General features: G+C 42.8%; 1 protein-coding gene across 1 annotated transcript in view; it reads right to left on the bottom strand.

Annotated features, from left to right (window-relative positions):
* The window catches only part of eif2ak3 (eukaryotic translation initiation factor 2-alpha kinase 3), a 59,306-nt gene that overhangs the window by 4,417 nt on the left and 31,052 nt on the right, over positions 1-23,837 (bottom strand). Inside the window, exons 5-17 of the mRNA XM_056295850.1 lie at positions 23,465-23,738; positions 15,274-15,439; positions 14,479-14,604; positions 12,906-13,028; positions 11,784-12,013; positions 11,366-11,478; positions 9,636-9,758; positions 8,766-8,915; positions 7,088-7,664; positions 5,494-5,667; positions 1,914-2,087; positions 883-984; positions 378-440 (exon numbers count right to left, since the gene is read on the bottom strand). Of these exons, the coding sequence (XP_056151825.1) occupies positions 378-440; positions 883-984; positions 1,914-2,087; positions 5,494-5,667; positions 7,088-7,664; positions 8,766-8,915; positions 9,636-9,758; positions 11,366-11,478; positions 11,784-12,013; positions 12,906-13,028; positions 14,479-14,604; positions 15,274-15,439; positions 23,465-23,738 (2,395 nt within the window). The remainder of the gene's footprint in view (positions 1-377; positions 441-882; positions 985-1,913; positions 2,088-5,493; positions 5,668-7,087; positions 7,665-8,765; positions 8,916-9,635; positions 9,759-11,365; positions 11,479-11,783; positions 12,014-12,905; positions 13,029-14,478; positions 14,605-15,273; positions 15,440-23,464; positions 23,739-23,837) is intronic.

The following is a 23,837-nucleotide window of genomic DNA, read 5'->3' as shown; positions in this document are numbered from 1 at the left end:
GCCTTATGATAGTAGTTGGAAATTCTTGATAATGATGATTACAGTAGCCATGCAAAATATTTTAACTGTAGTAAACTGATTGCCAGTGATTAACTTTATATTCAGTGGAATTTTAAGGTATTTAAAACTAACTCAAAGTAATCCAATTACATCACCAAATCAGTTTGGAGTCATCTGATGGAAGACAAAAAAAACCTTAGACTGACCTAAATCGATTTAATAATGGATTAAATTATAAAATCAAGATTTATCAGTTCCATTTATTTTCCCCTCCTTGTTTATCTTTCACCACGTGTGTTCTCAACAGAATGACTTTTTTTTCTGGCTGGAGAGCGCTTCCTCTCCGTGCCACTAGATGGCTGCAGAGCACCACTGACCTCCTGAACGTTGTTTTTCGTGAAAACCTCGGGGAACTGGAGCGTTCTCACCTCCGTCAGGGTCTGTGGAGGAGAGGATGTAAACACCTTCAGTGGAACAATGGTAATAATTAATCAGGCCTTTGTTTCCAAGTCCAAGGCCTCCTGACTAATTGCTGCATGAGAAAACAATGACGTGTGTGGGTGTGTGTGTGTGTGTGTGTGTGTGTGTGTGTGTGTGTGTGTGTGTGTGTGTGTGTGTGTGTGTGTGTGATAATGAGGGTTACTGCAAGGAAAATGACTTTTTAAAATTACAATAATAATTAATAATTAATTATTGCCCCATTAGAGATAAAAGACACCTTCAAGAAGAACAACTAAATAAAGGATAACAACCAGAGACACAGACACAAATGGGTACTGACAGAAATAAATACATGTACAACAACAGGTAATGACAGAATAGGGAAAAAATACACGTTTTAAAGGCACATTTTGGGTTGGGTATTTGTGATTGCTTGCTCACCCGTACTCTTTCCATCTGGGTACGGAAAGGAAAAAGCAGCTCAAACATGATCAGGCCCAAAGAGTAAATGTCCACTTTGTGGGAGTACGAGTTCCCAGACATCTGTTGGTGGGTAAAAAGGAAAACACCACCAAATGAGGGACAAAAATCACAATGTGAAGCTTGTTTTTCATTTGCTTTTCGCAGTGCACAACTCCAAACAGCACTTCCCTATCTCTGGACAAAGGCCGGCTACCAGGGTAAGTGGCAAGCAGGGCAGAAACATCTGATAAACAACAGCCGGTATCGAGCGTTAGTGCACCCCCCTCCGGCTATCACAGGTAAATATTACGCAACGTTCCTCTACCGGATATGGGTTTGACTTTTATGGTTAGTTTGGTTTTCCCACAAATCACAGAAGATAAATCTTTTTCTTATTACTCCGTTTTTTTTTATTATCATGTGTAATTATCAACAAAAAAAAAACCTCCACTCTAACGGATCAATGATAAACCATTTTGTTTCTACTTAATTTACACATTAAATATAATTAATCAAGAATAAAAAGATAATGATGACCGCAGGGAGAAAGCGTTCGGCTCCCTGTGTGTAATTGTTCCTTATCAAAGAATATGCAGTACATCAGCGGTGAACCAAACATACCAACGGGTAAACTATAATCATGTCACATCTTTGAGGAAAGCTTCATTCCACTAGAGGCTTTGAGAAGGGTTTCGCAAACTACCCGTTGATTTTGCATTTTACTGTAATATCATATTTCCAGTTTCCTGTTGGATCCTCATCTTTATAGCGCAGATAACACTTAAGGTAATAAAGATGATATGACTCCACTTTTATTCAGATTTCTAAAAAAGGGGACAAAACAGGATATCAACTTTTATTTTTTCTAATCTAAATCTAAACATACCTCTTCTATAACACATCAGTGTGGCCACGATAAATCTCAGTTCACAGCACCAGGCCGTTGCAATGATAGGGCCATGAGTGTCACATGCCTGCTTTCCCTACATGGACCCATGCACCATTCTTACCTGCTCTGGGCTCATGTAGAGCTTGGTACCGACTTGGCCCGTGTGCCGGGTCAGGACCGGCATGGGTGTGAGAACGCCGGGCTCGTCCTCATCCTCCTCCTGGTCCATGGCCGTCACCAGGCCAAAGTCTCCCACTTTCACCACATCGTCCATAGTGAAGAAGATATTGGAGGGCTGGAAAACAGACAAGGCATTACTTCGCCTGCCTAGATATTGTTCGGTATCTAGGTGCAATTACATAAACTGAGACAAGATAGATTGAGGATATTGTGTTCGGTTGTGTGTGTGTCCATGACTAATCTCACATACTACTGGGCCTATCAGGCTAAAATTTTGGTTGCACGGTTATGACTGTATGATCACGAACCTCTCATAGTTGTGGTGATTTAAAACATTAAAGAAATGTTTGTTCTCGCTACTGCCACTCCCTCTCGTCATTCACCCTCTAGCTCGCTCAACCAGTGCTGCTCTCTGTCTCTGCATAATCTAAACCAACCGTAGATGTGAGTCGTGCATGTGCACAGTTGAATTATATCAGGCAGCAACAGTGTAAAAACATTATGTATCCACCCATCTACTATGAATCCTCTATTCAATGAAAAGAAATTGCATAATGCATAAAAATCTTATGGATTGAGTTGTACAATCCCCTAACCCGGGTTGTAGAGGTTGCAAAACAAGCCCATTGAATGGAGCACATCCGCAGGTTTGGCCTTATCTTTTCTATCGGCCTGTGTCCACGTCACATGACTGTCAATTTCTTTCTGCAAAAACAAAAATGGTTGACATTCCTTTTATTTTCGGTGGGAAATGCAATATTTTAAGATAGTTTAGGCATTAAAATGCAATTTGATATCATTTCTAGAGAGAAATGTGCATTGTATTTTCATAATCTTCGTTCAGTGAATGTATTGTATTGTTGTATTGTTAACTTCGCCAGAAAGTTGTAGGAATGCAACGCTTTCTGTGCTCAAATACAATCCTTCAATGGTCTACCATTTATGTACAGTCCATCACAGTTATATTTTTATCATATTTTCTTAGATTCCCTTTTTTACTTGCACAATCCCTCTGCATACAGTTTCTTAATTTACATCATAGTATTAGATTTTATTTTATTATATTTGATCTTATATTTTCTTATATTCTTTTACATATATGTATTACATGTTAACTTCTTCACTATTTTATGTTTGTGCCTTACATTCTCATTTTTACTTTGCATGACTCTTACTTTTTTTTTTGCATGAGCATTGTTGAAGGTAAGCCAGAAAAATAAGAATATCATTGCCAACTACTGCTTTATTGTAATTGTTGTGCATGACAAATAAATAACTTGAACTACAGTGGAATTTTCCTGCACTGTTACACCATGTTCAATTCCTATATAGTGATACACTTAGCAAACAAGAGATTCTGATTAAGTGGTTATGTTATTTGTGTTATTTCATGTAGCTGTTTGATGATGTTGTTTCGATAAAAAAAACAAAGGAAAAATAGTAGAATTTAGAGTGCCCCAGGGATAAAGTATTCCTTCTTCCTCTTTGGATTTCTAAGCACCCAGGGGTAGTTTAGTAAAGCCATGAGGGGGCCGAACAAACATTTGGAAACTGTAAAAAAAAAAATATATATATATATAGTGCTCAAAGCTCCTTAAATATGCTTCAAAGCGTTATATAACTCCCGCTGACACTGAACACAACCCCAAAACGCTTTTACGATACTTGCCAAAATATCCTAAATAAATAATCATTTGTATTTTTTTTTCAAATAAACCACCTAAATTCAGTGTAATGTATGTTTCAGCTGCAGCAAATATTTGATATGTTCTGTAGATATATCTTTATTCAACCCTATTCACAACCTTATTTTGCAAACCAAAAGAACAACAACTGTGATGCTGATTTGCATCAAGCTGCATGGCACTGCTCATGGGAATTGTAGTTTTTTTGTTTTAAAAAAAAAGGTATATTTCCTAGAATTTCAAGTATTGAGAGTACATTGAGTGGTTAAAGGGGATGGGAAACACACATGTGTGATCAGATTTTAAATATCTAATTGACCATATTTGACAGCGACCCCACTTGTGACTATGGGTGTAGTTACAAGTTGCTGAAGTCAAGAGTGCTCTACAACAGTTGGTCCCATGTCTGCAGCCCCTTCTGGTGCTGAATGAAAAGCCTTCCAACACACACTGAGGTCAAGGTTCAGAGGTCAATATTTCATAACAGGAGCCATTTACAATCTTCAGACTGACGTAACGTTACTCTACAGGTCAAGACCTTTCCAACAATGTATTTGGTTTAGTCCTACGACAAAGTTTTAATTTTCACATTTAATGGGCACAGCCTTGGCCTGGCTTAGTTTCAGAGAGCCCTTTGGAGGCCCAACACATGAAATACAAATGAAATAAAAGGCATTTCTTTTTCTTTCTTTTTGTCTGTTTTAGTAGAAATAGTGACAAACATATCTGTGAATGTTCTTACTCATCCAGGTCATGGTTATCCAAAGGAGTTGAATCTGACTAGACCAAGCTAGTCTGACTAGCTTGGTCTAGTTAGAAAGGCACGAACTGAGGAAGCCTCTTGGATGAGAGGCGAAACGTCTTCACGGATATATACCAAGTCCAGTTGCACTTGATTCAACTCCTTTGGATGAGTGACAAACAGACTAGTTTACAACCAAACTAGTAAATTTGGCCTACTTTGACACTTATTTTCCTGATGACATGCAAGATCTTTCTTTTCATACCTAACCCTAACCCAAGCAATTCAGGTCCCACACCTGTAGTAATCCCTCAGATGGTCAGCAGCCTTGGCACAGGCCTAGTTTCAGAGAGCCCTTTGGAGGCCAAATACATGAAATGAACGTTATTTTGTTTGTTTGTTTTTGAAATAGTGACCAAAATAAGTCGTCTTTAGACCTAACTTTCTATGTAAAATACATCAACTTTCACATCGTTTTCCCATTGATTTTTAAAATTGCTGCTTGGAAGCACTTTATCTCCTCCCTCAGGTCCCCAGTATGGTCCTTGATTGTCAGGATTACAGTATGTTTAAGTGCCTATACCCATTTATGCTGTTTTTCAGTGTCAGCTTAGGTAAACAAGTTTCTGATGTGATTTTTTTTTAGTGTGGTTAAGCATCCATTATAGTCTCAACATCTGTTTTAGACCCCTAATCAAAAACTCGACCTTTTTTTTTTTCATTTGCGATGAAATCTTTCAAATGCCAAGTCTATATTGAACTATGGTGAGTCAAAGGAAACGGGTTAAACATGATTCAAAGTCAAGATAAATGTTTTTGCCTGTATGGAGAATGGTTTGTTTGTGAGAGGGTGTGTAGTTTTTGGGTATGTATTTATGTGAGCTGTACACGTGGGTTCTAGTCAAGTTTTTTTTTTTTAAATGGATGACTTAAAGTGGTCAGGTTTCATTATAAAGCTGCGTGTTCCTGTTAGCAATCGCACAGATCCAAGTCTCTCTCTCTCTCTCTCTCTCTCTCTCTCCCCCCCCCCCCGAAAGCAGTAAGTGAAATAAGAAAGGGCGTGATGAGTGGTTGGGTATCATGTGCTTGCTTACCTTGAGGTCCCGGTGCATGAGTCCCTTGCTGTGCAGGAAGTCTACAGCTTCAACGATCTGCAGAAAGATGTCTAGACACTGACTGTGTTCCCTCTGCTCCGCGAGGCAGCGCCGGGCCATCCAGTCCTTCAGGTTCTCTTTTCGACACAGCTGCATCTGGATGTAAAGGTAGACCTGCAAAAAGGAATGCACACAGTGAATAAACATACAAAGTTGATTTAAGATGCCAAAAGAAAAAAAAAAACAAATGTCAGATAAGGTTTTATGCTATGTGGAGGCCGATAAAAGACATTATGGGATAAGGAATAACACTGGGGATCAACCTCTCAAGTGCGGTTAAATTTTACCCCGGATAATTTCTCAAATGCCAAATAATTCTTATTTATAATTATCTTTGCATTTTTGATTCAGTCCTGGTGCACCCTGCACTTAGGGAGATTGTTTTATTATATTCATTATCTACTATTTAAACCCAAATTATTGAGACATTGAGCATCAATATTGAAGCTTTATTTCATCCTTATTTTCTTGGCTGACCCGAATTTAAAGTGGGTTTATCATAAGAAAAATATTTAAGGAAAATATGAGGCAATAGCTGCTTAAATCTGCCCTTATAGAACTTCATTGTAAACCATGTTAAAACAATAACACCTGCACAAATGAGCAGCTTTACTATATTACACCTTTTTTAACATAGCTTTCAATAATCATATCCTGCTTTTACTTTTCAAAAGCAAAATTAAAAATACATCTTAGAAAATAAATGATAATAGACATAAAAAGATTAAAATCTGAAAACGATGTTTTTTTTTAGATAGGGCTGCCCCGAATACCTTTTTTTGGGCATCAAATGTTCGGCAGCACGGCGGGGGGGGGGGGGTGTGTGCAAGAATCAAATTAAGTAAATTACAGCCTGAAACTATAAAAACTAAATTGCTCATATGTTAGCTGTTATTATTGATTAATTATGTCTTTATTGTAATTAATTATCATGCAATTTGAGAGACAAAGGCTATGATAGGCTCCAGCGTCCCCGCGACCCTTAGAGCAGGAGTGTGTGTGTGTGTGTGTGCGTGTGTTTTTTCTCGATTCTCTCGACAACCACTCATCCAAACAACTTCACACTCGACACTTGGATCTTCAGCAACACACCCGCAAAGTGTGACGTCGATCAGATGAACGGTTGTCAAGAAAAGCGCAGGACTGACAGGCAGACAGACACAGACAGACAGACAGACAGACAGACAGACAGACAGACAGACAGACAGACAGACAGACAGACAGCCATTTTAGTTAAACTGGCTACAAAAACACTTTCAAAGTGGAATCGGTTGCTCGTGAAAAGAAAATAGAAATAAGGCTTTTCGTCAGTGTAGACCTTTAGATGAAATCTTAAATAATTAACGGCATGCTGCGTTCACGTTGACAGTTTCTTCGGTGTTTCCCGTGCTGTATTGCCAACTGCCGTTTACCGTCTCCCAAAAGAAAAAAGAAAAAAACAAATACCAATTTTGCTGTTGATTACCATGGCAACGATCAAAGGCTTCGAAGCATTCAGGTAAGCCCTAATTATAACCCAAAATGTTTAATTGACCTTAGGTGAGGGATGAGGCCGCTGGGCCGGCGGACTGGCAGGGACAGCCAGGGTGAGGGAAGTGGGCCTTGGTGGGGAGGAGGAGACCGGCAGGGAGGCCGACATGGGTTCCTGACTCCGGGTACGGGTTGAGGAAGAAGAGCTGGCCTTCTTGGTCAGCAAGCCAGGACTGACCACTTCGGAGACAGAGTCTGTGTCGGCGTCTGCGTCGGCGTCGCGGTCACAACCCGAGTCCTCAAACACGATGTCGAAGGAGGAGGAGGTGCACTCGCCCAGGCCGCGCGGGGGGCACAGCTCGAAGGAGTGGGGGTTGTCGGAGGCATCCGGGTCAGCCTGGCTGTCCCTCTCCGACATCAAGCTGTCCTGGCCCAGGAGAGGGCGGAAGGACAGGCCTCCTTCAGCGTCAGCATCAGCGTCACTGGTGCTGCCATACAGCAGGACCCGCTCATCCACAGATGCCTCCAAGCTGTCCCCTCTCGGGCCACACAGCTGGACGGGAGACACAGAGCTGGACACGGGAACTTTGACCGACAGCACCTCCATGTGGTCTGGTAGGCTCACTGGCCAATCAGTGGTGCTGGAAGAAAGTAAGACATTGCTGTTTTTTGTTTTTGTTTTGTTTTTTTATTTTTTCCCCCCTTTTTCTCCCCAACTGTATCCGGCCATTTACCCCACTCTTCCGTGCCAACCCGGTCGCTGCTCCACCCCCTCTGCCGAGCCGGGGAGGGCTGAAGACTACCACATGCCTCCTCCGATACATGTGGAGTCGCCAGCCACTTCTTTTCACCTGACGGTGAGGAGTTTCGCCAGGGGGACATAGCGCATGAGAGGAACACGCTATTCCCCCCAGTTCCCTCTCCCCCTTGAACAGGCGCCCCGACCGACCACCAGAGGAGGCGCAAGCTCAGCGACCAGGACACATACCCACATCTGGCTTCCCACCCACAGACACGGCCAATTGTGTTTGTAGGGACGCCTGACCAAGCCGGAGGCAACACGGGGATTCGAACTGGCGACACTCGTGTTGGTAGGCAACGGAATAGAGCGCCACGCCACCCGGACGCCTTAAGACATTGCTTTTGATCTCACCCGATACATTGGCAAAAGAAAAAATATGATGCATGTAAAAACGTTTATATCTGGAACCAACATGGACAAATTAGTTAAATATATTCAAATTTTTCAACAAGACTAACACAGTTATGGGCAGTTGTGAGTTGAACGTTAAGCATTTAGCCCCATTTACCCCCAGAGATATGGAATAGAAGCCACAGCGTCCTCCCCTGTGTCTCACCTACTGACTTCTTTCTCTCTAAATAAGGATAAAAGTATTGTAAAACAACCTCCAACTCTGCTCAAAAACAGATAAAGGAGCTACTTTCAATTTACATTTAAAAAAAGATGACGAATGTAACTAAAATTTCAACACAAAGTTGATTCAAGTGCAGGAACTTTTGGTTCCAAGTCTAATTAAATGAATGGTACAACCTGTAACATTTGTGTGTCCCATTTTTCCTGGGGACATTTTAGTTTTTTTTTCCTCTGGGGGTTTGTGCCTGAGAGGGATCGGGGATGAGTGAAATCCTTAACTTGCGTTGTTGTCATGCCTCATGGATTGACACAGGTTAAAACACAAATGAATCCATTTAAAAAAAACATATCCAAGTCACAAACACACCTGGCGTCTTTGAGCCACCTGTTGTCCATCTCCTCCTGCCAGCCATCAGGTGGACTCTCCTGCCAGGCGTTGAAGTAGCGGATGATGCCGGGATGCTCCAGCTTGGCCAGGGCCTTCACCTCTCGCATCACCTTTTCACGGGCAAGCTCCCTGAGGACAAAGCCACAGGGCAAATCTAATTTTAGATCCACCGCCTCAACTGATGGCAACGCTAATTCGTCTCAAACCTTTCCATTACCTATCCTTTTCTTTTGGACTTAAATTCATTTCTACTGAGAGGTCACTTCCTTTTTATCTATCTATTTATTTATTTTTTGGTGTGTGTTACTGGTCACATCTGTGGTTTGCTGCTGACTGACCATAAGAAAACAAATTCAGAGAGGGGTTTCTGCATTGGAATTGAAACTGAGGACAAGTCAGCCTCGACACTCCAAGGGCTCAACGAAAACGTCACCGCAAACACCGTACACAACACCAAATTACAAGTCGGCTGTCGGCTGGGTGGTGGCCGAAGTCCGCAATGGGATTACACTGAATTTTACATGCAGTGTTGAAAGAGAGGAACACACGTTTGTGTGGCTCCCCGAAAGACAACTCGTGTTTTATTCATCGACGCTCTCGGGGAAACATTCAGTCCATACCCATCACCATGTTTTTGACAAGTGCATTTTTAGCAAATGATGAATTGTTGGTGTCGGGTTTTTCTTGGGATTCTACAGTTGCTTGTGCAGCTGAGATCAATCTTTGGATTAATTGTGAATTGAGTCCCAATTTTTCTATTTGAGCTGTTACACACACACACACGCACACACACCAGAGTCCATGGGTTCTGGCACGATTGTTTTGGTGATCATGAGTGGGAGGCTGCACCTGTTGGGTAGTCGAATCCTCTTGATGGCGTAGTTGCAGTCGTCCACTTTGTTGCGGGCTTCAAACACGACGCCGAATCCCCCGCGGCCGAGGCACTGCACCGGCTCAAAGTCAGTGAGGTACCTGGAGAAAGATGTTTCCTTAGTAGGCATTAAACAAAGGCTTACAGTTCACCTGCTCCTCATTATTCCTCAAAAGGAGTAGAGTGTTACTGTAAAAAGGACCGCGTGTGTGTGCGTGTGTGTGTCAGTCACTCTTTATGTTTAAGTCCTCATACTAATAACTATTAAAAAGGCAAGAATACAAATAGCAACTTTTTGGGGCATTTCTGAAGGGCAACAAAATTTGAGGACTTGTCCGTAGTATTGCTGCTTTAATCCTATGGGACCATCTAGTTGTCTGCAAACTTCAGAATATATTTGTACCCTCGCTTGACTGGTAGGGTTTCCTCAATCACTCTTTTGGAAAAATACATCATGTTTTACTTTGTTAAGAAGTTAGGCACAACTTGGATGCGAACCCTGTTGCTGCCTCCCTGCGTGGCTGAGGGGGCGTTGTTTAGGAAAATGTGTGGGTGGATGTGGTGCGGGACATAATTCTTATCTGTCTCCTACTAATGGCCTGTGCCCACGCCCATACCAGCTGCCTTCCATAGCCATGGGTTTATTTTAAGAAATGAAAGAAGGGTGGGAGAGAGGGAGGGGGAAAGCAACATAGACAGTGTCCGCCAGCGTGCACGCCACCATGTGCTGCACGTGCACACACCTGCCTGTCGTGGGAGGCTGGACCAAATGCACAGAATTTACAGGTCATGAAAAAGGGAATCACATCTCCTGCAGTATGCCTGCCTGCAATTCAGCTCATGAATGTAAACATTTCCAGCCGTATTGATCGGTCTACGGAGGTTCAGACGCAGCCCGCAGGTTAGCGTCGCCAACTATACGTGAAGCCGCCGGACTAGAGGAACATTTCTAAGACTTTAAAACGGTTTCCCTTTGGACCTGACGGCATCTGACGCAGTCGATGGTCTCTTAACATTAAAGATGTACCTTTTCAGTCTTACTTTGACTTTTCTTTAATTGATGCTTTTATTTTTGCCTTTCATTTTATTGACTTAAGTTTTAATATCCGAATGTTCGGGATAGGCTCCCCGCGACCCTGAGAGCAGGGTAAACAGTTCGGATAATGGATAGATGTTCTTTTACTGCAACCCGTGATCTTCTCTCTTGCTATTTATTATCTTTTGACCGGCCGTATGTGAAATGCACTGCATCTGAGATGTTTCGACATGTGTACTATGTGAATAAAGTTTGACGAAGTGATGTCAGCAGTGTGCTCACAGTTGTGGAAAGCAGTACAGTTTCGTGCTGCTGCTGCAGCGAGGAGCAGGCTCAGGCCCACGGGTGCCAAGGTCATTTTTATTTGACAGCAAACAGCTGAATTTATCCAATCATACGATACTACAGCTCTTGTCTCCAATCTCTGCCTTGTCCTACCGAGGCAGGAAGACCGGTGGTCGCCATGGCAACAGTGCTGATTCTGTAGCTACACCTCAAACTAGTGAGACTCACAGGTGACTTCTAGTTGCGTGGATAAAAAAAAACCAAAAACACAGGGAATGGGGTAGCGCAGGCTGTAGCGGTTAGGGCACACACACACACACACACACACACACACACACACACACACACACACACACACACACACAGAACAGGTTGTTACTGATGTACCTGGACACATATTCATTAGAACGCATCTCCGTGGCAACCGGCTCTTTGGATTCCACAACCTCAAGGTCAAACTTGCTGTCTGTCTGGCACTGTGTCTCCGACTCCTTGCGTTGCTATGGGAGGCAGGCAGACAAGAACGGGGAGACGGTGAGAGGAAAGTTGACCTACTGATCGGGTTTGGTTTTTAAAATGAATAAAACATGCTTAAGTATTGAGACACAAGGGCTTCTTTTTCCAACCATCATAGCTGGTCAGTTTTCCCAGGTACATGAACCCGCACCTGTTACCCAACTTGTCCACAAAGAAACAAGGCCACATGTGGTCACAATTGGAATTGCCCATGGGGTAACTGCTCAATAACATGTCATGTGAGCAACCTCCTCTAATGTGTCGGCAGGCCAAGAGGTGGCGGTCTTACCCGGACGTAGGTGACGGGCGCAGGGGGGTGGAAGAACTTGCGGACTATGTACGTGGTGGCGGCGATGCAGAAGACAATGGTGCCGAGGATCTCCTTCCACCAGGGCAGCAGCAGAACAGGGTCCTTTCTCCGACGACTCTCGCCCCCCGGCCCATTCCTCTTTATCAGGCTCACAGCACTATCACGTTTCCCTCGGTATCGCTTGCTGTAGGGAGGGTAGTAGCCATTGTCTACGGAGAAGAAAGACAGAGAGGAAGAGGAATTTGTCATTGGTTAGTTTTGTTTTGCTTCTCTCACTATAGGAGCCAGGTGTCTGCATGACAGTGTTTAAGTTTTGAAGTTTCCTCCATTAATCCCCTTGGGGAAATTCCTTTTACTGCAAATTAACCCATCCTAGCTGTGATCTGTGTAGCTAGGAGCAGTGGGCTGCCGCCTTCATGCAGCACCCGAGGACCAACTCCAGCTCTTTTCCCATTTCCCATTGCCTTGCTCAGGGGCACAGACAAGAGTACTAACCCTAACATGCATGTTTCTTTTGATGGTTGGGAAACCGAAGCACCCGGAGAAAACCCACCGCAGACACGGGGCGAACATGCAAACTCCACGCAGAGGACAACCTGGGATGACCCCGAGGTTGGACAACCCCGGGGTTCAAACCCAGGACCTTCTTGCTGTGAGGCGACAGCGCTAACCACTGGGCCACTGTGCCGCCATCCATGTTTAATAGCATCAGAGAAAATGGCATCATATCCATTTCTTTGCTACAGCATCCTGTATAAACTGAACATTGATGAAATTCAAATACCTTAATGTAGTAATCACTTCATTTATCATATTCACTCATTAAACCAGTTTCAGAATTTTGAAAAGTGGTAAAATACAACCCAGTTTGCTCCCTCAACACAAGCAGACAGGGAGTAGTGTTCAATGTGGGTAAATTTTTAAAATGGAAAATGTTTAAAATTATGAGTTTGACGCAATGGGAAAATATAAAATTGCAACCGTCATGACCAAAAATGAAAGCTAGACACACATGTGAAAACTAAATCCAAATTTTGATACCACTACCAATTACAGGTGGCTAACAATGCCAACAAAATAAGTCCAATAAGAAGTTCTTACCATACGGATACTGGAGGATGGACAGAGCACCGTTGCTGTATTCATCGTGGGAGAACTTGTCATTGTTCAAACACTTGTCAAATTCATCCGAGCCCACCAGGACTGGTGTCCGGGACGGAGAATCTGAAACAGCGACATGAACCCAGTGTCAAACACAGCCCCTTTATCTCGGACCAAATTGGATGTACGGCCTTGGGAAATGATATCGCGCGTCTGAACAAAGGCTGTGCAATGCAGAGATCTTTTCAACCAAGTGTCTTGCAGGAGGAATAACAGTTTTATTAGGGTCGAGTCCAGACGAGGACAAATAGCGATGGTCAAGGCTCTCAGCAACAAGTAATAAAGAAACTCATTGTGAAAGACCTTTAAAAGTATTCCCTGAAAACAAAATGATCCTATAAAACTATAAACAGTACTATCGTCTTTGGTAGTATGTGCAGCGTTTCTTTTAAATTCATGTGGGTGTTATGCCGACATTTAAAAAATGTTCCCACAGCTCAAAAAAATGTAAAAAATATGAACATTTATTGCATAACCTCAACTGGTTGGCGTGCTCCCAGAACCACAGTTACAATTTCAGGTACAGCGCTGTTTTTATTTCTTTGATTCACCCCAGACTACCACATGCCTCCTCCGATACATGTGGAGTCACCAGCCACTTCTTTTCACCTGACAGTGAGGAGTTTCACCAGGGGAACGTAGTGCGTGGGAGGATCACACTATTCCCCCCAGTCCCCCCCCCCCCGAACAGGCACCCCGACCGACCAGAGGAGGCGCTAGGGCAGCGACCAGGACACATACCCACATCCGGCTTCCCACCTGCAGACACAGCCAATTGTGTCTGTAGGGATGCCCAACCAAACTGGAGGCAATGTGGGGATTCGAACCGGCGATCCCCATGTTGGTAGGCAACAGAATAGACCACTATGCTATCCGGACCTCAGGTACAGCATTATTGTCCATGGATGTTATTAAAGTGGCGGGTAACTGAGCTCAAATCTGTGTTTTGGGATACCTATACCCCAGGAAAACATATCAGTAACCACCCAGCCAATTCTGTATGATTAAAAATGTTGCTAAGTATATAAAACAAAGCTTCGTGTAAAACGTGTAAAAATCTGCAGTGTCCACTGGTTTCTGACTCTGGGGGCGTGGCACCGAAAGGAAGACGGCGACGTCACCAAGGAAGCCGGCCAAAAAAAATCAAGAAAGGAAAACGAGAAAAATACCCAAAAACGGTCTAACTCCGCAAATCAGTTCTATACATGGTTCAACACATTTTAACATGTCAACAGCAATACATCTCCCACATTTATCAAGTATTTTGAAGCAAATCTGTCAATTTGGTTACCCTGCTCTTTAATGTCCAAACAAGACCGATTCTTAAACTACAACACTAACTAGAATTGATCTTAAACTGGGCCCAGGAATGAGTCTGGGCCTCAGAACCAACATAATGTCCAACCCACCACGGTCCCACCTACAAAAGCATCTACAGGAAACAGTACTTTCTGCTCACATGTAGCTACAAGGGACAGGGCACTTTAAGCAAATGGATCCATTGCAGACTTACGGATGAGGGGCTTCCATTTGACAATGGGCAGTGGAATAACATCCTTCTCTGACCCAAGGGCTTTGGAGGGGAACTTCTCAGTGATCCTCACTGAAGACTGGAGGTAGAGCTGCCCCTGGTACATCCCTTCAAACAAGAGGTGGAGTGTATTCCAGTATGAAAAAAAGAGACACAAATCCATGGCACAACAGTACTGATTCCTTGTATAACATTAATGTGAAGTTACCCAAGAAATGTTTGAGCCCACATGCTTATATATTCCACACCCTGCAACACTTCCAAGTTGAGTTGCTTCATGCTATTTTCAATGCAAAAAATGAAGCTGCAAATAAGAAAAGCTGAATGGAAACACTGCCAACCATGCAAAACTGGTTTTACGCTTAAAGTAGAAATATTGATAGTGTCTATTAAACTGATTATGCAATAAAGAGTGGTGGTAATAGACTTATTTTATTCCTCCAATGGCAATTCATGTCTACTCTTCTCCCACAAATCAGCTAAAGGAAATACACCTGACTCAAACAGGAATGGTCTTTGATTTTTTAAAACATTGTCTAAAATTTGAATGAAAACCTGACTACTGTTGCAGATCTATACCTGGCCCTGTACAGCACCATGTTGATGGTGAGTGCCTTGTTTAAGGACCAGTTGACAGTAGTAGGAGAGTGCCGTTATTAATTTTACCTGCCCAGATCTGTGATCAATTAAGAATTCAAACCAGAAACCTTCTTGTTACAAGTCCTTTTCTGAGATTTGTTGAATTAGAGAACCATGAAATGTGTACGTGTAATTTACCCAGGTAAACGCTGGACTGTGTAGCCTCTCTGGCCTCCTCCATGATGTCTTTGTCCTCCTCTTCGTCAGTCTCTGATTGTCTGTTATAGGCTGTGTCATCGAACAGGCTGATGGGAGTCACTTTATCTCCGACCACTAGCCAGGCCGAGGCAATGGGCGTGCAAAACTGAAAGTCCAGACAGAGGCATTCAGGAATTAGTCGATACCCTTTACTGGTCCCCGGAGAGAAGTTAATCAGTGACGCAGCGCTTTACAACTTCGATGTTTGATTTTAAATGTGAATACTTGTTTCTGGAAATCCATGTGATGACAATAACAGCTAATAAAGTAAATTAACAGATTGAGTAGCATGGGAAGTACAGTTCATAAATAATATGAACAATTTGAAAACCTTATGGCTCCCTGAATGGGGGTGACTTCTCTTTTCATTGCCCCCCCAAAAGAGGTCATCAGAGAACAGGGTTATAAATATGAGCAGTGGCCTCAGAGATGACAGGAATTAATGCCTTGCTCAATGGTACATCAGCAATAGGGCAGACGTTTGTGAACATATGATCTTAGAACTATACTCCTCCAATTACTTGTTACTTATCCAATTACCACTCAAATAAAGCTAAGCAGAGTGGTGCCTACTAATGGCACGTGCTAAAACAGGCCCATCCATCGTACACAACAGAACAACCAAAGTGATAATAAAATTGTAAAATTATGACATCATCAAAAAAAGACACCAATCACAACCTATAAATTTGTGCAGTTGAGATTTGAAAAAAAATTGTATTTTGAAGACAACCCATCCCAGATTTCCACTTAAGGAACATTTGAATAAAAAGCTGCAGTACATTGGCATAAACAAAAAAAAACAATGACTCCCGCCCTGAAAAATCACTCGAGTACCACTTACAAAGAAACCTAGCGGATGAAAAAGAGGCAATGATGGATTAAACGACACGAACCCACTCCAATTAGTTGTAAGCAACCGCATTAACCCCCGTTTCCGGTCCACAGCTAATGAATAATTTTGTTTGTTGCTCTGCTTGCTTTAAACTTTTAATAACTAGTCAAGTCAAGTCAATTTTATTTGTATAGCCCATTATCACAAATTACAAATTTGTCTCAGCAAGCTTTACAGCAACACAACATCCTGTCCTTGGACCCTCACATCGGATAAGGAACTCCTCCCTAAAAAAAACCTTTTAACAGAGAAAAATAGGAAGAAACTACAGGGCGAGCAACAGAGGAGGGATCTCTCTCCCAAGATGCACAGACATGCAACAGATGTTGTGTTTACACAACTTACAGAGTACAAAACTGAAAGAGGATAACAGAATTATAATGGAATATAAAATGTATGAAGAATGTGATGAGGAGGATGCGAAGCAGTGCCCAGATGCCACCAGAACAGCACAGGACCTGACAGGAGAACAGACTACACATGCACACAAGGGAGACTCACATCACACCATTCGCATATGCAAAAGAAGAGACAAGAAAAAGTCACACATCAGAGTGAGAGAAGGATATAACACGGAAACAGAATATGGATTTATGATGATATATATATTAAAAAAAAAACTAATAACGGCTTTCTGATTAACTGTATAAGAAAGACTCCCCTTTGACCAGCTTCATGGACGTGGCTTTTGGGCAGGTCAAATGGATTGCCTCTCAGTGCAACCATCCAGGACACAGTTCTGTGGGACCCCTCTGCTTTGTTCATGGCTTTCCTTCTGCTCAATACCTAACCACCAGTCGTCCTGGGCTGAAGTGGTGGTCCGCAATCACAAGAGACTCAGATGGGGCTGCCTCACCCGCTCGCCTAAGCTTCTCCAATCGCTATGTGACCCTGTCTGATGACACTTCGGTCCACCCAGCTGATGTTCCTGCAGTTTTGACTTGTTCCGATCTGGACACATCTGCAAAAGTGGCGCCTGCTGACACTGCAGCCCCCCCCCCCCCCCCCCAACTAGTGGCTAGCAGTGTTCTGGTGGCTCACCATCCCACTGTGAAACAAAACAATAGCCCTTATCATGGGTAATGTCATCCTCTTCCCATCCTAAGATCCTGAAAGAGGCCATGATTAGACACTCTAAGTCTTCCTTGCCCTGAGCCAGCAGGGAAATCCATTCTCAGAGCTGATGTCACTGCATCGCCACAACACTCGCCTGCTCCGACACCCCCCCATCCCCAGTCAACAACTTCAACACAGTGTGGCTCATGCACTCTCCTGCCATGAGAACCCACAGCCGACATCTCCTCGTCCCCTTTTCTCTCCAGCCACATTAATATTTGGGGATTCCATAATGACGAACATCCATTTTTTCAATGCAGCCCAACACTGTTTCCCTGGAGCCACCATCCCTGATTGTGGAAAAGCTCCCAGGGCTGCTGCAATCATGACCGTCCTCCACCAATCAAGTGATCGTTCATGTGGGGACAAATGATGCAGCTCGTCAGCAGTCTGAATTAACAAAAAAGGATTTTAACGACCTTTTTAGCTTTTTTTTTTTTAAGTACTTGCGGTAAGTCTGTTTTTATTTCTGGTCCTATCCGGACACTGGCCCGTGGAGCAGGGCGTTTCAGCAGAATCCTCAGCCTCCACACTTGGCTCAACTCCGCCTGCAGAGCTCACAATATAGTAGGTTTTATTGACAATTTTACTGTGTTTTGGGATCGTTTCTCCCTCTTCAGAACTGACAGAGTCCACCCCAACAGGCTGGGTAGCCAAGGCTAGCGGCCAACTTGAAGCACTTACCTCCCAGAATCTCCATATCCACCTATGGGGGCGCCCCACAGTATTGTTCTCCCCGCTAGATCCTCCACTGGCCTCATCTGTCATTAAACCTCTCACTGGGAGTTTTCCCCATACAGACTTCTATTAGGCACCTGTCCTCTCATCCACACAACGTATCTAACAACTTAATATCTGGAGCAAATATCTGCAATTTACATCCTATTTGCTGTATTCTTGTTGCTTTTCACTCTGCTTTGACACCAAACAATGTTGGTCTCTTGAATGTGAGATCTATTGGTAATAAGCCCTTTATCATTAATGATTTTACTGTTTCTAATAATCAGGACTTTTTCATGATTACTGAGACATGGCTGTCCCCAGGGGACATTGCTCCCCTGATTTGAGGCTAGGCCCCTGATCCTGCATATTTTCATATTCCCAGGCCTTTTGGAAGAGGGATGGCGTAGCTGTTTTTTATAAGCTGGGTCTTAAGTGCCATCCTGTTACTTTTGGTAATTTTATCTCTTTTGAGGTTTTACATTTCTTAATCACTGGCCCTTCCCCCTTTACTCTGCATCTTAATTTATAGGTACCCTAATTCAGTCAGTTTTATTTCTGAGTTTTCTGAGCTTCTATCCATTGTCATGCCTAAATATGACAGGGTGATCGTTCTTGGTGATTTTAATGTTCATGTATGTTGTCCTTCCCATTCCCTCACCTCAAATATGTTTAGCTCTTATAGATTCTTTTAACCTCATTCAATCTGTTAAAGGGGCCACATGTTCCAAAAGGTCACACCTTAGAGCTTCTGTCAATAAACGTTGTATCCAGATGAACTGATTCAACCTTCTTTGATCTTGGAGCTGGTACTCTTTTCTGGTTTCTCTCTCGAGTGTCTTAATCTGGTGGATATGCTTGTAACTGACCATAAAACTGTTCTTTTTAAAGTTCCACTACAGCGCTCTATTCCTAATCGCTATCCTAAAACACACGCTTGCATTCTCAATGTTGGTTCTGCAGTTAAATTCTGTGATGCTTTTGATTCCTCATCCTTTAATTCAACTATATCCGCTCTCAATTCAGATTCACTGTTAATTTCATTCAAGGATCAATGCCTATCCATCCTCGACTAAATTGCACCGTTTAAAACTAAGAACCAAAAATCAAATATCCTCTCCTGGCTGAACGACACAAGCCCTTCAAAGACTGTAGAAAGTCTGAATGGCAATGGAAGGTGAACAAGTCCGAAATAGCACATTCATTCATTCCATTCATTATCCAAGCTGCTTATCCCAACAGGAGTCGCGGGAATGCTGGAGCCTATCCCAGCAGTCATTGGGCAGCAGGCAGGGGGACACCCTGGACAGGCTGCCAGGCCATCACAGGGCCTCAATAAGAATTATTCAGCGGAAATAGCACATAATGCCCTTAAAAACCAAATGTTAATTTACAAGAAAGCATTTAAGGATGCGAGATCAGCTTACCTGTCTGAATTAGTATCTAGAAATAATCACAATCCTAATGTTCTCCTTAGGGTAATTGATTCTGTTATCAACGGTTCCCCCACTTCTTTTTTTAAAAAAAAATATTTCTGATTTTTCCCTTTTTTCTCCCAATTTAGTGGCCAATCGATCCCTATTTTAATTCAAACACCCACCCTCGTACTGCATGCGTTCGCCAACTGCATCTCTCCGGCCGGCAGTCTTGAAGGAGACCGCCTCCCCACTTTCGTGACGAGGCGACTCCAGGCCGAACCACTGTTTTTTCCGACACACACAGAGACGCATTCACGTGACAAACAAAAGCCGACTCCACCCCCCTCCTGAAGACAGCGTTGCCAATTATTGCTGCTTCATCGAGTCCAGCCATAGTCGGATCTGACGAGACCGGGGCGCGAACCCCAATCCCCCCCCCACTTCTTTTTTTTTAACCTGTTGAGCTGTCTGAAAATGTCTTACTCATTTTGTAAATAAGGTGGAGAATATCAGGTCCCAAATCCAGCCTGACCCTTGCATTTTTTCAATTCCCCATGTTAATTCTGCCTCTTTTACCCAGCTTCAATCCATTACAATTTCAGTGTTAGAGAGCAAAGTCTCCCAAAAGAACTCCTCCTCCAGCATAGACATCATCCTCATTAAGCTGCTCAATGAGGTATTTTCCACTGTTAGCCCCATTATTCTGCAAATTCTTAATAATTCTCCGGCCTCTGGTTCTTTCCCAGACAATTTTAATCATGCCTAATTTGGATCCCCTGTCCTTAAGCAACTACAGACCAATCTTCACCTTATTTTTTATCTAGGTTCTGGAGAAAGTAATTTCACCTCAATTGATATCTTTTATGAACACTAATAGTGTTTCTAACAGTTTCCAGTATGGTTTTAGAACACTTCATAGCACCAAGACAGCTCTAGTTAAGGTTACTAATGACCCACTGCTGACTGCAGACAGAGGTGACTGCTCAATTTTAGTTCTTTTAGACTTAAGTGCTACCTTTGACACAGTTGACAACAGTATCCTCTTACATCACTTGCAGACTTGGGTAGGCAACAAGGGCTCGGCTCCGAATTTATTACGCTGTTACCTCTCCGACAGAAAATGTTCTGTTGTTCTGGGTAACTCTATGTCCTTGATGGTTCAGTTGAGTTTTGGTGTCCCTCAAGGCTCAGTTCTTGGCCCCCTTTTGTTTTCTATATACATGCTACCTCTTGGCTAGGTTATTCAAAATCATGATGTGTTTTACCATTTTTATGTTGATGACACTCAGTTATACATGTCACTAAAACCCACATATACCTAGCAGCCTAGCAAATCTCACAACTTGCCTCTCTGACAACCTGGATGTCCCAAAATGTTCTTAAATTTAATGATAAGTCTGTCATTCTGCCCGGTTCCCAAAATTCCATTAGCCCTTTTGGTAGTAATCTTGGTGGTCTGTCAAATAGTCTTAAGCAGGCTGCTAGGACTCTTGGGGTAATATTCGATGCGAACCCCGGTTTACACAATCAAATCAAACATGCTGTTCAGTCATGTTTACTCCAGCTCAAGATAATCTCTAAAATTAGGTAATTTTTATCAATTGCTGATATACAAGAAGTTGTAAATGCTTTTATCTATTCTCGGCTTGATTATTGCAACGTACTTTACTCGGGTATCAGCCAGGGCTCCCTCCACCGTCTGCAGCTGGTACAAAATGCTGCTGCTTGACTCATTACTGGGACAAAAAGGCATGACCACATCACTCGTGCACTTGCCTCCCTACACTGGCTCCGTTAGATTTCAAATTGATTTTAAAATTGTATCACTCACTTTTAAGGCCAAGTAAGTCTTGCTCCTACATACATTATACATTTCTGATTTATTGACCTGGTATACGCCCTCTCAACCATTAAGAACCGCAGATGGAGCCCTGCTGGATACTCCCAGGTCACAGTTTGTCATAAAGGTTGATCAGGCTTTTGCTGTTAGAGCCCCCACACTATGGAACTCTCTTCCTATTGAACTCAGACAAACTAATTCTCTACCTTCTTTTAAATCTCTTCTTAAAACTTTTCTCTTTGTGAAAGCTTTTGGAAATATTTGATATTTGTTTTTATTCATTTATAGTTTTTATTTTTATCCCTAGTTACTACTACTACTACTACTACTTTCAGCTACTCCCGTTAAGGGTCACCACAGCGGATCATCCATTTCCATTTCTTCCTGTCATCTGTATCTTCCTCTGTCACACCAGCCACCTGCATGTCCTCCCTCACCACATCCATTAACCTCCTCTTTGGCCTTCCTCTTTTCCTCTTCCCTGACAGTTCCATATTCAACATCTTCTCCCAATATACCCAGCATCTCTCCTCTACACATGTCCAAACCATCTCAATCTTGCCTCTCTTGCTTTGTCTCCAAACCATCCAACCTGAGCTGTCCATCTAATATACTTGTTCCTAATCCTGTCCTTCTTTGTCACTCCCAATGAAAATCTTAGCATCTTCAACTCTGCCACCTCCAGCTCCTGTCTTTTTGTTAGTGCCATTATGTCCAAACCATATAACGTAGCTGGTCTAGCAACCATCTTGTAAACCTTCCCTTTAACTCTTGCTGGTAACCTTCTGTTGCAAATCACTCCTGACACTCTTCTCTACCCACAGCACTCTGCCTGCACTCTGTTCTTCACCTCTCTTCTGCACTCCCCATTACTTTGAACAGTTGACCCCAAGTATTTAAACTCATACGTCTTCATCACCTCTACTACGTTCATCCTCACCATTCTGCTGTCCTCCCTCTCGTTTACACATATGTATTCCTTCTTGCTTCTACTGACTTTAATTCCTCTTCTCTCCAGTGCATACCGCCACCTCTCTAGGCTCTCCTCAACCTGCACCCTACTCTTGCTACAGATCACAATGTCATTCGTGAACATCATAGTCCACGATGCCTCCTGCCTGATCTCGTCCGTCAACCTGTCCATCATCATTGCAAACAAGAAAGGGCTCAGAGCCGATCCTTGATGTAATACCACCTCCACCTTGAACCCATCTGTCATTCCAACTGCACACCTCACCACTGTCACACTGCCCTCACACATATCCTGCACCACTCTTACATACTTCTCTGCCACTCCCGACTTCCTCATACAATACCACACCTCCCCTCCTGGAACCCTGTCATATGCTTTCTTTAACTCCACAAAGACACAATGTAACTCCTTCTGATCTTCTCTATACTTTTCCATCAACATTTTTAAAGCAAAAATCACATCTTTAGTGTTCTTTTGTGGCATGAAATCATACTGCTGCTCGTTAACCATCACCTCTCCTCTTAACCTAGCTTCTATTACTCTTTCCATTTTATTTCTTTTCATACTGTGGCTTATCAAATTTATACGTCTGTAGTTGCTACAGTTCTGCACATCACCCTTATTCTTGAAAATCAGTACTCCTACTTATTTGGTCTTATTCATTTATTGTTGTTACGTCCTCTTTGCTCATGTCCTTGGGTCTTATTCTTATTTTTTCCTTGTCTGGTTTTATGGCTTTTGTAAAGCACTTTGTAACATTGTTTAGAACAGTGCTACATAAATAAAGTTCTTATTAACATGATACTTAGTCAAGAGCTGAATCTTAAAATCTTGTTTCCCCGCCATAAAGGTGTGATCATCCACTTATTTGAAAAGTAGTTACAATTTTTTTTTTTACTGCATATTTGTAATTTGTGATATTGGGCTATACAAATAAAATTGACTTGACTTAATAAAATGTCTCAAATTAAAGCCAAACACTCCACCTGTTTCCAACTTCATGGCATTTGATTTGTTTTTTTAAACAAGCTGACATGTGTTGGAATAAGGAGAAATTATCCTAACCTGTTACTACTTACATTAACAGAAACAAGTCAGGCCATTTTTTATCAAAATTCTAACACAAACATCTCTTTTTTTAGAGTCTACTGAATTGAACAACATCTCACCTGATGTTCCCATACCAGCTGTCCACCGGGCTTATTAATGAAGGCCATCACCTTCCAGTCTGGAACAGACACCTTGATAACGAGGTCCAGATTCTGGTTCTGCTGGTTCTCCGACTTCTCCCTCTCCTTGGGATCCTCCGTGATGACACGCTGGCTCTCCCGGTGCTCGTCCCTCCACACATCGCTGTTCACCACCTCCCCCTCCAAAAAGTTCATCCCTGACTGAATGTCAGGGGCGAACTTCAGCTCAAAGTTTCCTACACTGAAGTTCCACCTGAGGTCAAGAGAAAATTTACAGATTAAAAGTTCAAATTCAAGTTTTTATCGTAACCCAAGTAGATTTGCATGTATGAGGGATTTGACTTGGTGGGAT

The sequence above is a fragment of the Lampris incognitus genome, chromosome 16 (assembly GCF_029633865.1).
Source record: "Lampris incognitus isolate fLamInc1 chromosome 16, fLamInc1.hap2, whole genome shotgun sequence".
In the NCBI taxonomy this organism is placed as follows: Eukaryota; Metazoa; Chordata; class Actinopteri; order Lampriformes; family Lampridae; genus Lampris; species Lampris incognitus.
This window is presented reverse-complemented; position numbering and strand designations above follow the sequence as displayed.